General features: G+C 42.1%; 1 protein-coding gene across 3 annotated transcripts in view; it reads right to left on the bottom strand.

The window, feature by feature from the left end:
- scaper (S-phase cyclin A-associated protein in the ER) overlaps window positions 1-14,972 on the bottom strand; it is a 143,588-nt gene that overhangs the window by 115,080 nt on the left and 13,536 nt on the right. The window contains exon 1 of one of the 3 annotated variants that reach the window (XM_046351216.1): window positions 13,065-13,494. The exons of the other annotated variants lie outside the window; for them this stretch is intronic. Within the exon in view, the coding sequence (XP_046207172.1) occupies window positions 13,065-13,196 (132 nt within the window). The 5' untranslated portion in view covers window positions 13,197-13,494. Of the gene's footprint in view, window positions 1-13,064; window positions 13,495-14,972 lie in introns of those variants that run through there. 3 annotated transcript variants of the gene reach the window in all.

Genomic DNA, 14,972 nt, shown 5'->3' with positions numbered 1-14,972 from the left:
TTACTCACTTTCAAATGTATGCCCAACTAAACTAAAACCATTGAAATCAAAGTTTAACAAACTATACAACTCTTTGCAGAAGGATGACTTGGAACAATTTACACAGAAAATTTCACAAAAACACATTTACTGGAAGAACTGTGTAGATCAAAGTTTGGTAAACGAATTACGGGAAAATCTCCTTTAGTTTTTTTATGCGATCACATTGTCCCCAAACTCTTAAATATCTGCTCCGAACTAAGACTAAAAGATGTTCGCAAAAGGAATGTGGGGCGTCAGTTATGACAATTTGAGTTTGTTTTGGTTATTGAACCAAAGGTTAAGTGGATTTACATCCAATAACTGAATTACATCATGGGCACCAGATCTGTACTATACAGAAATGCATAAATAAGGACATGAATATCATTCTCTTCATGATGATGTATCTTGAAAAGCTACACAATTGTAGAAATATGCAATATCCTTCTTTGCGTATTATTCTACACACGGGCTATTATTGTAATTAACTTCGCCCCCAAACAAGAAAACATTTGTTTCAGACGAAATCTGAATTTTACCCCTTTTTCTCCCTAATTTCGTAGTGTCCAATTGTTGTAGTAGCTACTATCTTGTCTCATAGCTACAACTCCCGTACGGGCTCGGGAGAGACGAAGGTTGAAAGTCATGCGTACTCCGATACACAACCCAACCAAGCCGCACTGCTTCTTAACACAGCGCGCATCCAACCCGGAAGCCAGCCGCACCAATGTGTCGGAGGAAACACTGTGCACCTGGCAACCTTGGTTAGCGCGCACTGCGCCCGGCCCGCTACAGGTGTCGCTGGTGTGCGATGAGACAAGGACATCCGTACCGACCAATCTTCTGGGAAGATTTTCCACTAGATGTTGGAACTTTGCTGGTGGACTTGCATCCATTCAGCCACAATGGATGCATGGAGCATTAGTGAGGTTGGGAAAGGATGTTGGGCGATTAGGCCTGGGTCGCAGTCGGCATTCCAATTCATCCCAAAGGTGTTCGATGGGGTGGAGGTCAGGGCTCTGTCCAGGTCAGTCAAGTTGTTCCACACCGATCTTGACAAACCATTTCTGTATGGATTTCGCTGTGTGCACAGGGGCATTGTCATGCTGAAAAGGAAAAGGGCCTTCCCCAAACTGTTGCCACAAAGTTGGAAGCACAGAATGGTCTACAATATCATTGTATGCTGTAGTGTAGTGATTTCCCTTCACTGGAACTAAGGGGCCTAGCCCGAATCATGAGGGATAATGTCCCCATACCATTATCCCTCCACCAAAATGTACACTATGCATTGGGGCACTTAGCGTTGTATACTGTATCAAAAGCTTTGGCCAAGTCAATAAAAATAGCAGCACAATATTGTTTAAAATCAAGGGCAATGGTGACATCATTGAGGACCTTTAATGTTGCAGTGACACATCCATAACCTGAGCATAAACCATATTGCATACCTGAGAGAATACTATAGACATCAAGAAAGCCAGTCAGTTGATTACTGACAAGTTTTTTTCAACACTTTTGATAAACAGGGCAAAACAGAAACAGGCCTATAACAGTTAGGATCAGCTTGATCTCCCACTTTAAATAAAGTACGAACCGTGGCTGCCTTCCAAGCAGTGGAAACCTCCCCAGAAAGGAGAGAGAGGTTATAAAATGTTGGCGATAGGCTTGGTGATGATAGGGGCAGCAACCTTAACCACTTGCTCCTACCTGGCACGCAGGCGTCCCATCTAGAGCTCTGGAAATGCAAATGCGCTACGCTAAATGCTAATAGTACTAGTTAAAACTCAAACGTTCATTAAAATACACATGCAGGGTATTGAATTAAAGCTACACTCGTTGTGAATCCAGGCAACAAGTCAGATTTTTAAAATGCTTTTCGGCGAAAGCATGAGAAGCTATTATCTGATAGCATGTAACACCACAAAAGACCCGCAGGGGACGTAAACAAAATAATTAGCATATTCGGCGCTACACAAACCGCACAATAAAATATAAAACATTCATTACCTTTGACCATCTTCTTTGTTGGCACTCCTAGATGTCCCATAATCACTATTGGGTCTTTTTTTCGATTAAATCTGTCCATATATAGCCTAGATATCGTTCTATGTAGACTGTATGATAAACGAAAAAAAAAGAGCGTTTCATAACGTAACGTCATTTTTTTAAATTAAAAAAGTCGACGATAAACTTTCACAACACACTTCAAAATACTTTTGTAATGCAACTTTAGGTATTAGTACACGTTAATAAGCGATAAAATTCATCAGGAGGCGATGTAACTTCTATAGGTGTTGTCTTGAAAAAAACATGGCCGAGAGAGCTCGACCAAAACATCCGGTCGGAGAACGGAGGGAAGGAGTTCCCTTGAACCGGTTAGACCAAGAATCTATTGCGAATCAAATGACAAGACTCTAGACAACGTGTGGTAGCTGTAGGCGCTGAAACCTTGGTCTCATGTAATTCGGTTCACTTTGAACAATTCCTGGAAGTAAGCGCAAGGATATTTATTTCCATTTTCAGTGATCAGGTTTTCCTGCACTATTCGATGAAACTCACGCTCTGTTAAAGTCACAGCCGTGATTTAACCAGTTTTAGAAACGTCAGAGTGTTTGCTATCCACACATACTAATAATATGCATATACTATATTCCTGGCATGAGTAGCAGGGCGCTGAAATGTTGCGAGATTTTTAACAGAATTTTCGAAAAAGTAGAGGGTCGACTTAACAGGTTAAATAAGAAAGGGTCTAAACCATCTGACCCAGATGTTTTTTGGGGGGTCAAGTTTAAGGAGCTTGTAGCGGTATTTATTAAGAGAGGGGTAAAGAAAGATTTTGTTCGGGCGCCAGGTGTAATGATCTTCGTCTGTTGTTTGTAGAAAGTCAGACCGAAATGCAGCGTGTAGGTTACTCATGACTTTTAATGAAGCTAATACGGTACATGAAATAACGGAAGAAGAAAACAACAAACGAAAGAAACTAATACAGCCTATCTGGTGACTAACACTAAGACAGGTACAATCACCCACGAAATACAACGCACACTCAGGCTACCTAAATACGGTTCCCAATCAGAGACAACTAGAATCAGCTGACTCCAATTAGGAATCGCCTCAGGCAGCCAAGCCTAACTAGACACACCCCTAATAATACACACTCCCAATTAATACAAACCCTAATACGAAATACAACATATAAACCCATGTCACACCCTGGCCTACCCAAACATATAACAAAAACACAAGATACAATGACCAAGGCGTGACACCAGGCAGGTATTAACCCTGCCGAAAGGCAAAGAGTAGAATAGAGAGAGTACCACTACCAGACCCACACACATCAGCAGAAGAGACTGCCTAGAGTGTAGCCTGTTTACCAGATAGCCAGTGGAGAGAAAAAAAAGAATACACACCATATAAAACCCACATCACAGCACAGGGGTAACCCAAACAAGAATACCCCATACAATAATACTAATACTAAGAATGGCAGAGCAATTCAACAGCAACTTCATACAAGAACGAACCCAGTCATCAACATAGGATTTGCAATAATCTGTATTATTTTCTAGTGGGTGAGTGCAGAGGGTATGAATGTGGGGGGTGTTCATCGACACAACAAAGGCCTTAAAAATGTCCACAGTCTTCTCGGCCACATGTCATTACTACACCCCACCTCAATACAGTTCACATAATATAAAACTTGCAAGTAACCTACTAAAATGTCCATCCAAATACTTCTGGCAGGGAAATAATAGTCCAGCTCTAATGAACTTCAATGGGCAGTGCATTTAACAAATAGAGAGTCTGTTGCAGGGTAAAGCACTGGAATGAGAGCGAAGAGAAAGAGAGAGAAAAAGATAAATCTTAGCTGTGGTCTTCAGGCCTGCCGGTGTCTGACTGTCCGATGGTTTGTTTGTTAAAGCTTCACAACAATGTTGCTACTAATCCATGCGATCCATAACGGGCGCGGTCCCAAACAAAAACAACCACACCGATGATTGAGTTAAATACTTTATAAACTACAAACGCTGAAAACAAACAAAACTTCTGCAGCACAGCACACACAATCAAACTGTCGCGCCACCCAAGAGTTCCTCCCCAAACAGCTGAACAAGCTCTCTTTATTTCCTCCTTCCGTACTGCTCATGCGCTCTTAAAGTGGCAGCGCACGGTGAAGGCTCCGAGCAGATTTCACCACAAGCTCCTTTAGCACCTCGGACTCAGTGACTGCCTGCAGGGAGAAACTGTAGCGGGGAAGGATAAAAAGAGGGAGAAGCATCGGTGATAGTCGCAATAGAAGGGGTGGGAGATGAGGAACTGTTGGACAGGCGAGGCATGGTTGAGTCAAATAGGAATCCTGACTTAATGAAGTGGTGATTAAAGAGCTCAGCCATGTCCTTCTTGTCAGTAACCACCACAACACCAAGGGACATGGGCAGCTGCGAGGAGGGTTTATTCTCCAGAACTTCTTCGGGTTAGGACCCACAGAGATAGAACTGCTCCTTAAAGTAACTAACTTTGGCCTTCCGGATAGCCTGAGTGCACTTCTTCCTCATTTGCCGGAACGAGAGCCAGTCAGGCTGAGTATGCGTGTGCCGAGCCTTTTGACAAATGCAATTCTTGAGGTGGAGTAACTCCTCCAGATCGCAGTCGAACCGGGGACTGTATAATAATAATAATATAATGTATATAATAATATAATAACACTGTAAATATCAAAATAGACAGCGTCTTTGACAGAGGGGATTAAGCTGATTCTACACCATTTTACAGAGGTCAGTTCATGAAGGAAGGCTTTCTCATTGAAGTTTTTTAGCAAGCGTCTATGACGAATCAAGACAGGTTGTTTCACTGAGCACCCATTACGAACACAGGCTGTAAAACAGTGATCTCTAAGGTCATTACAGAAAACACCAGACTGATACTTATTAGGATCATTTGTGAGGATAACATCAAGCAGAGTAGCCTTTTTTGTGTGTTTGGAGTCATACCTTGTGGGATTGGTAATACTCTGAGAAAGATTTAGAGAGCCACATTACTTTAGGACTTGGTCAGGTGGTTTAAGCATGTCCCAGTTTAGGTCACCTAGCAGGACAAATTCAGACTTTGTGTAAGGGGCCAGGAGAGAGCTTAGGGCAGGTAGGGTACAGGCCTGTGCTGATGGAGGACGATAGCATCCAGCAAGTCAAAAAATAATTATTTGAAAGTTGAATGTTTAAAAAGCAGCAAATCAAATTGTTTGGAGGACAGACTTGGAGACAACAGAGCACCGAAGGTGATCCTTGGTAAAGATTGCCACCCCCCCCCACCTTTGGAAGATCCGATTTGCCAAAAAAAGGTTAGAACCAGAAAGGTTAACATCAGTATTCAACCATGTCTCAGTAATGACCAACACATCTGAATTGGAGGTGTGAACCCACACTTTTAATTTATCCATTTTAGGTAATAATCTTCTAGTGTTAACGTCAGGGTTCGAAAATAAACACCCACCAAGAAATGCAGATAGATTTTCCATTTGGAAATTATATCACAGAAGGCTATCCGACACACTGGCGGGTAAATGTTTGTACCAAAATAGTAAAGTAATAAAATATTTGGCATGATGGCTCGGGGGAAATTACTCATGTTTGCCAGCCACAGACCGTCTCTAGTGCGCCTAGTTTCGTGGCACTGTTTACCGTACGGGACACCAGCTTCTCGACACCGCTCACTTGCTGCTAGCTACCATTCATTAAATAGCTGTTATGTGGCAGCATTTACCTGGAGTAAGCCAACCTTTGAAACGAAAACCCACCGACAAAAAGGAGGACTAATCACATTTTAAAAAATAGCCTGGTTCCTCTAGGTTTCTTTCTAGGTTTTGGCCTTTCTAGGGAGTTTTTCCTAGCCACCGTGCTTCTACACCTGCATTGCTTGCTGTTTGGAGTTTTAGGCTGGGTTTCTGTACAGCACTTTGAGATATCAGCTGATGTACGATGGGCTATATAAATAAATTTGATTTGAAAAAATAAAATAATGTATTGTGAGAAATGGAGGTTTGGAGATAAAGGAGTTTGAAGAGGCTGGCTACAGTATGATGCTGAGGCTGTGGTGATGAGTTGTTCTGTGTGTCTCCAGTATGGTGAAGATAAAAGCAGAAACAACTCATTTGTCATTGGAAATAAAACGATGAAGCTGGAGAACATTCGTGACCATGAACACAGCAAGTGTCACATTGCCTACATGTCTGTGTCCTGGGCTGAATCAGAGCCTCTCCTCTTGACACCCTTGTGACGGCGCAAATGGCAATGTCAGAGCAGAACAGCACAAAGATACTGTTAAGGACTGTACATTCCATTGGCAAGAAGGCGAGACCACTTTCTGACTTTGAGTGGATGTGCGAGTAAGTGAAAATGTTGTTACTCTTGTAGCTAGACTATTACTTTTGTAGCTAGTTTTTTCAAGTCTATTTAACAGACGTGGTCCAGTAGTCCGGTTATTTCTCAGCTCTTGATAAGCTTGGGTTCTCCTCAAAATAGTGTATAAATACAATAAAATGATAGGCCTACTGATGCTGACATGGCTCTCCATGCATTCCTTTGGCTCTGTAACATTCTATTTTAATGTTTGTCTCCAGATGGTGTTTAGATTTTAAGGCATTGTGACAATTTACTTACCAGCCTTATAGTATTGGTCCTTAAGTAAACAAAAGGTAGAAGTCAAATTTAGCACAATCATGTGCCAGCTATATTGGATAACCTGATTGTATATTTAATTAATTTGATGTTAGCATTTTGGATTTTTTTTTTTTTTTTAAATCGCTGTGGGCTCAACATATAGAAAAGAGAAGCAGGCCAAAGAGTTTATGCACCATATTGCAGAGGTGGAGAGAAACAACAACAGAGAGAATCTGAAAAACACAACATTTCTCGCCATTATGTCAGATGGCGCCACAGACAGGTCTGTGAAAGAGGAGGAGTTAGTTTAAGTCAGATTCTGTGACAAGGGCAAGATCGAGTCAAAGTTTTTTAGCATCAAGTAGGTAGAGAAGGCAGACGCAGCACACATAAGCAACACCATCAGTGGCATCATGGAGGGAGTGTGTGATGAGTGCGTGAGCAAGTTGGTAGCTCTGGGAACAGATGGAGTTGCTGTGATGACCGGAACCAAGAATGGTGTGGTCAGCCGGCTGAAGGGGGACAGGGCATTAATCAAATCGGCATCCACAGTATGGCACACCGCCATGAACTGACCTTTTCTGATGCCATCCGGTCCAACGTGAAGTTTCAGAAACTAGAAGACCTCAGTATACTCTACACCTACCAGACCAGTCCACTGAACAGGACAAACCTGGTAAACAGCTTCCAGGCTCTTGGGCACACACCACTGGTGCCCACCAGAATTGGCAGGACACCTATTGCTTGCACTGGACCACTTCCTGTGATGTTAACAGGGGCTTGACAAGCACATGTTAACAGGGGCTTGTCTAGATTGCTATGCCAAGTACTCCAAAAGTCATCATATTTCAGTAAATGACAACAAACACAGTTGCAATCTTTGTTCTTTATGCATTTCAGATTCAATCTGCTGATGCCTAACATGTCTGAGGTGTAAAGCAGGCCAAGGCCAGGAAATACTGCAGTACTAAGAGGGAGGCTGTTGATATCTGCTTCTGTGGCTTCCTGCATGACACACTAACACACCTGAGCAAAATGTTTATAGTTTGAGAATTAAAACTGCATGATGCTTGTTGTAATGTATACAATTATTCTAGATTTTGGTGACACTGAACTGAAAACCCTGGTGGACCATTTCAAGCCTGTCCTGGAGACCTCTGGCATCCATGTTGAAAGGATCCCTGACCAGTGGACTGTCCTGAAGGTGCTGATGTACCAAGAGCCTCAGTCCCAGCAGAAGATGTCCTGGTTTCGTGTCAACAGGAGCCATCAGCATTCCTGCCCTGACTTGCTGGGATTGGTTGACCTGGTCCTGTTCTTCCCTGCCTCCACAGCTGAATGTGAAAGAGGTTTTAATACCATTTAATACAGGTGAAAACTGATTGGCGGTCCAACCTAAAGTCTCACACACTGTCAGACCTCCTCATGGTCCAGCTGTCCTCTCCAGAGATCAGGGAGTATGAACTAGTAAAAAGCTGTGATGATGTGGCACAGGACTCTTATCAGGAGGCCAGACTTCATGGACCGTGCAAAGAGGGTGATTGCGGTAGAGAGTGAGGAGACTGATGAGGTTTAAGTTGATTCAAATTATTATTAAGCATCTGATTCTAAATGTACTTATGTTTGATCCTTGAGTACATTTAATAGCAAATACTGTACTTCAGTAGAATTTTGAGAATTATTCCGTTGTAATTCAAGCTGGGAAATGAAATCTAGCCACAGTCAAAATTAACCAGCATGTGATAAGTCTCTATTTTACCTATATTTTATAAGGGTATTTCTACTCAAATCAAAGGATTTGTAGATCTGCTTCCCCTGTTTCCCCTTTGTATCAAAAAAGCACCAGTTCTATGTCCACTGAACTTCTCATAACTATCTTACCATTGCTGTTGCCCTGTTTTGACTTCTAATAATAATAATAATAATATATGCCATTTCTTTTACCATTACAGTCATGTTGCATTCCGTATGGGTGGTTTTGACTTCTATGTGCTCTTATTCATTGTATCTGATCGGTATTGTTCATTTCATTGTGTGCCCACTGTTTGGCATTTTTGCACTCTGTACAGCACTTTTGGTCAACTACAGTTTTTTTTAAATGTGCTCTATAAATAATTTTGATTTGATTAACCATTGACCAATATATTAAAATAATTTTTGTTTCAAATTTTGCCCTGGCCTCTTCTTTAAGTTTGTATTCAACAGAATACCTTATTATCTCAATGAAACTTACTTAAAATAATGTTTATATTACACAAAAAGGCTATTTATTATTTTGTCTGGTAAAAAATATGCTTGGCTGGTGGATTTATTAATCTACCAGTCCCATTGGCAGGTGAGCCAAAAAGTTAATTTCGGACACTGGTTAATGTGTAGAAAACCCAGGCTTTTGCGAGAGCAAGAAAACAGTGACGCAGATATCAGAGCATAAATCGGAATTGGGACAGTAGAATTAGCAAACAGTAGATGGGCCAGGGTGTACATGCACATTTCCAGATATCATCAGCAGTAATATAATCAAGGCACGGCAGATAACAGGGAGAGCTCTGCGGTGTTGATATATGACATTTGGAAGTGAATTAGATGGCAACAAGATCATATTGTACAGCAATTTCATCAGGTAACATGAATACAAAGCCGGCGAGAGGTGGTTAGAATAGGACGGGAGGCCAAAAGTCTGTGTAACCAATAAAGAGCCAGAGTCCCGAGTGTGGGAACAAACAGTCTGTCCCACGGTTGGATAAAGAAAGTTTGTAGTCAACAAAGCATGTAAGAGTCATGAAGCAAATATCAAAATGCACAAGAAAGAAAATTAAATATATAACGACTTGGAGCTAGCCATTGTAAGTTGTGGTGGTTCATTTCTTTACTATCAAATGAGGAGATAAACTTATCACACAAGTCAGAGTAATACTTAAACTAAATCTTTAATAACTTATTAATAAGGGAGCAGGTCAATACAACACACACATATAAAGTGAATCAATTGAGTGCTATACGATAATGATGGCTGGTTGACGAATCACCCTCAGATGATTCATTGAGAGCCACGAGACAAAAGTACCAAGGTCTTTTATAGCTAAAACCTACATGACGAACAACAGATATATAGAATGGGTCACAAGGTTAAGATTTGTATGGAAGATACGGTCTGCTGTGAATTAAAGTATCTGCTGTAGAAACAGTTATCTTTGTGTACTGACCAGGGTCTGGCCCTGGGGTCATCGCTCCCTGGTATCATATAGAACAGAAATATTAACTCACGCTCTGGAAGGCGGTCTCTTTAGGTTATCACCCAAAATAATCATAAATCTCCTTTCAGTGTTCTCCCAGAGACCCATCCACAGTAGAACACAAAAACAATAGTTAAGAATCCTCTATTCTGTTGCATAAAACAACCATTTGATGCAATAAAATTATAACATAATCTTGTAATTTCCACCATAAAGTTCAGAGACACTCGCCCCAACCGTGTGTGTGTGCTGGAGGCAAGCAAAAGCTCGGGAGAGTGGGGGGGGGGGGGGGGTGTGATGGGGGTACCTGTATCAGACAGTGCAGATGGTGAACAGATCGCCAGGTGGAATCCAAGCAGCACTGCAGCAGGCAACGGGAGTAGGTGTCACACCCACTTGGGAGAAGCTTTTATTTCTGGAGGTGAATTTCTTGTAGAAAATGCCAGTCTTTGAACAGCAGGAGGGGGGCTTCACAGACTCCGGCCACTTATTGGGCCCAAAGGCCTCAACACCTTTTACTTCACACCTCAATGCTAATTGAAGTTGTCTCTGGTCTGTCCTTGCAAGTCTGGCAGCTCAGTTCCAGGTTGGATAGTGTCCTCATGTCTCTGATGGTAGGGTGCTCTAGCAAACAAACCTCTGTATGGCTTATTAAAAGGAAACCTTCGTAGCAATAATCAATGTGGTTAATTTTGGTCAAAATTGGGTTGTAGGTTTGGAGTTTGGATCTGTAACGAAGGCCATGCTGTTAAGGGTAGCATCCTGCATATGTCCCTGACGAGAAAAATCTAAGTTTATCTAACTCCAAATCTATCCTTTTGTAAAAAAAAAAAAACATGTTGAAAAATGTGAGAGCTGTCTCCCTCACCCTGGGGGGGGGGGGTCTTGCTGTAGCTACCTTTCGGTGTAGCCTACTTTTCTCTGGTAAAACGCAAGCAAAAAATTAGGAGCTGGCTACATTCTTTCAGTGAAAAACAGAAATATGATGGCCTTGCATTGTTTTTGCAACAAAAAAAAAAATTCATTCTAAGCTAATTTCCTGCCAATTGTGTTGCACTAAGTTATTTTCAGTGGAGGACAACTATAGTTGAATGCCCCTGATCACTCTCTGCACCGGAGGGGAGCTGTAGTCAACACCATTGTCCCCATAAAGCTCATCACTAAGCTAAAGACCCTGGGAACAAACATGTCCCTCTGCAACTGGATCCTGGACTTCCTGACAGGCCGCCCACAGGTGGTAAGGGTAAATAACAATACATCTGCCACACTGATCGTCAACACGGGGGGCCCCTCAGGGATGCGTGCTTAGTCCCCTCCTGTACTCTCTGTTCACCCACGACTGCGTGGCCAAGCACGACTCAAACACAATCATTAAGTCTGCTGAAGGCACAATGGTGGTAGGCCTGATCGCCAACAACGATGAGACAGCCTATATGAGGAGGTCAAAGAACTGGCAGTGTGGTGCCAGGACAACAACCTGACCGCAACGTGAGCAAGACAAAAGGAGATGATTGTGGACGACAGGAAAAGGAGGGCAAACACACCCTCATTCACGTCAACGGGGCTGTAGTATTTGTATTAATTAGGGATCCCCATTAGCTGCTACCCTTCCAAATTAAGGCAGTTTAAGGCCAAGCCTGTCATGGAGAGAGCACGAGAACGCCTATTCCCCCTAAGGAGACTAAAAATATTTGTCATGTGTTCACAGACGCTCAGAAAGTTCTACAGCTGCACCATCAAGAGCATCCTGAACGGGCAACTGAGCAACTGCTCTGCATCTGCTACAGAAGGTAGTGCGTATGGCCGAGTACATCAAGCTTCCTGCCATACAGGACCTCTATACTAGGCAGTATGAGAGGAAGGCCCCCAAATTGTCAATGACACCAGCCACCCAAGTATTAGACTGTTCTCTCTGTTACCGCATGGCAAGCGAAAGTCTAGGTCCAAAAGACTCCTTAGCAGCTTCTACCCCCAAGCCAAAAGACTGCTGATCAATTAATCAAATGGCTACCTGGACTATTTGCACTTTTTTACTATTTTACACTGCTGCTAGTCACGGTTTATTATCTATGTATAGTCACTTTACCCCTACCTTTCTTTAGTAAATAGTTTCTTAACTCAGATTTTCGTAAAATTGCATTGTTGGTTAAGGGCTTGTAAGTAAGCAATTCACAGTAAGGTTCTAGTCAGCGCATGTGACAAATTAAATTTGATTTGCTCCCACTTTCTCCCATTGTGCTACTTACAAACAAACACATGACTGGCTCACCTGTTCTGGGGAACTACAAATGCTTCATAATGTAAAACAATGTGACAGGTGAAATGAAGAACGCGATCTGCTTTATCTCCTTATGTATTGTACAAGTTGACTGCAGGTATTTATTTAAAAAGCAGTTACAAATATAAAAATCTATAAAAAAACTTCAAAGAAATAGTTTCAACAGCATTGACGGTATTGAAAAACCATCGTGGCCATTTCCAAATACCCGGTATACCACCCAAGCCTACACTCCTTGCTTTTATTTGAGACCCAATTTGACATGATTCTATGTTGGTGCTCATGGGTCCTTTTAGATGGAAATGCCCAGCTTCATTCTCTTACCAGAAAAGCATAGGAAGCAAAGGACAATAGGATCAAGCACCAACATCCCTAGGCTGCACATCAAACAGATTAGCCAAATCCCACTGAAATGAACAACTAGCAAGCTACGTTACCATCATAGCAAATGCGTCGCCCAGCTGACAGTAAATATTAACACCATTTCATGGGATTGGCAGCCATCTTATCACAGATGACTCTTGACATGAAGGGAAGCCTATCTTGACTGACTCCTAGCTGTACAACATGAGGTAGGCAAGGCTTATGGAAAGGCTCTCCTGATCCACTTAATCAGCTGCTGCCACCTGCCACCTGGCCTTGACTATGGTAGACAGTGCAGGTTGTTTATTTCAGCACTTCTCCATTTAAAATGGAGAATACACAGTCTTGTTATGCAACTCGGTCACAGACAGCCTCTACATGCACACAGGAAAGAGCTTGGTGTAGTTTTAAAAGAGTTACAATTTTATAAAGAAGGTTTACAAACAGACACATGCAGAACGAGTGGGGGATTGAAGAGAGAGAAAGAAAGATGGCTTAAAAAATACATACAGAATAGAAGTAGAGTCTGTAAGCAGGTTCCTCGTCCTTATCCACCCCTGACATACTTTTGCAGGCCACTTCAGCCAACTTCAGCCAACCTGTTTCCCCAGCATTGCCACTTGTGATAGGTGACATCATCATCTGACAGAAGGATCAAAATAGACCGTGTGTAGCTAGCACTTCTATAGCAACTTGCCCAGCTGTGTCAACTTCACCACAACTGGTGATTGAGACAGCCAGGTGCTTAGTGGGCTGTCAATCCTTTCTGCTCCGTTTGTAATCAGGGCTGAGCTAGCATCCAGCTCCTGGGCTTGTGCTGCAGACCACTGCTGCTGCTGTCCGTCTGCCTTCCTGCCACTCACCCGGGTCTCCTCTCCTTTCCTCTGCTTCCTGTGTTTACAGCTCCTCTCATCTCACAGGCCTGCCACTCAGCCCCTGTCCTCCACTGCCAGAAATGAGTGTAGCTGCAGGCTCAAGGAGTGTGCTAATGTAAGCCTGCATTAGCCAGAGAGGCTGAGGCTAAGCAGCATCCGATTGGACTTGGCAGTGGATGAATCATACAAGGCTGGAGGAAAAGCACAAACCCACATGGTCTGCCTGCAATGAATCATTCAAGGCCGGAGGACAAACACAAACCCACATGGGCCACCTGCAACTTTGTGCCAAATGAGTAAGAGTCTCAAAATAAGCTTTGCTACAAACAAATGAGGTATGCAACAATATATTTAGTGTGAGCAGGGATTCTTATAGAAAACAATGCAATGCCTAAAAATCAACCCTTAGCGATGGAAGTATGGCTAAACAGGATCTATTAAGAATATTTACTTTATGTCGGAGCAATAACCCGAGCACAACCATGTTTAGAAAGTACATCCACAGCTCCAGTGAAATACGTTTTTTCCTAATGACTGACATAACACTACAGAGTGAAGTATTTGACTGTTTTAATTTTATCAACTGGCATATTATGTCAGCAGACAATGTTCTGCCATATTATGTCAGCAGACAATGCCGGCCAAAATCTATGGAGCCAAACAGCTGCAAAAAGGTTGAACACACATATTGTTAGGATCGTAAGAAAAGCCATGTGTAAAACCTGAAACGTAAAATGTGAAATTTCATCTATGAACATTCAAACACCATGTTACGATAACGGACTAACATCTTAGGCTTGAAACAATAGTGTGTCACAATTCTGAAGTAGAATAATACCTTTCAGAGTTTTGGCAGGTTCATCTCACCCCAAAATGTTTTTTTTTTTAATCAAATAAAAAAAATGTATACTATTAATCTCACATTTCACATTCATAAAATCAAGGGGTGACATAATGTTAGCTAGCGAACCAGCAACCTAATGTCAGATAGCTCGCTAACAGCATCTCTTGGGATATTTTGTTTAGACATGTACAGCTGAAGTCGGATGTTTACATACACCTTCACCAAATATATTTAAACTCAGGTTTCACAATTCCTGACATTTAATCCTAGTAAAAATTCCCTGTCTTGTCTTAGATCAGTTAGGATCACCACTTTATTGGAAGAATGTGAAATGTCAGAATAATAGTAGTAGAGGGAATGATTTATTTCAGCTTTTATGTCTTTCATCACATTCCCAGTGGGTCAGAAGTTTACATACACTCAATTAGTATTTGGTAGCATTGCCTTTAAAATGGTTTAATTTGGGTCAAACCTTTTGGGTAGCCTTCCCACAAGCATCCCACAATAGTTGGGTGAATTTTGGCCCATTCCTCCTGACATAGCTGGTGTAACCGAGTCAGGTTTGTAGGCCTCCTTTCTCACACATGCTTTTTCAGTTCTGCCCACAAATTTTCTAAAAGGATTGAGGTCAGGGCTTTTTGATGGCCACTCCAATACCTTGACCGTTGTCCTTAAGCCATTTTGCACAACTTTGGAAGT

Source organism: Oncorhynchus gorbuscha, linkage group LG01 (assembly GCF_021184085.1).
Source record: "Oncorhynchus gorbuscha isolate QuinsamMale2020 ecotype Even-year linkage group LG01, OgorEven_v1.0, whole genome shotgun sequence".
NCBI classification, from domain to species: domain Eukaryota; kingdom Metazoa; phylum Chordata; class Actinopteri; order Salmoniformes; family Salmonidae; genus Oncorhynchus; species Oncorhynchus gorbuscha.
This window is presented reverse-complemented; position numbering and strand designations above follow the sequence as displayed.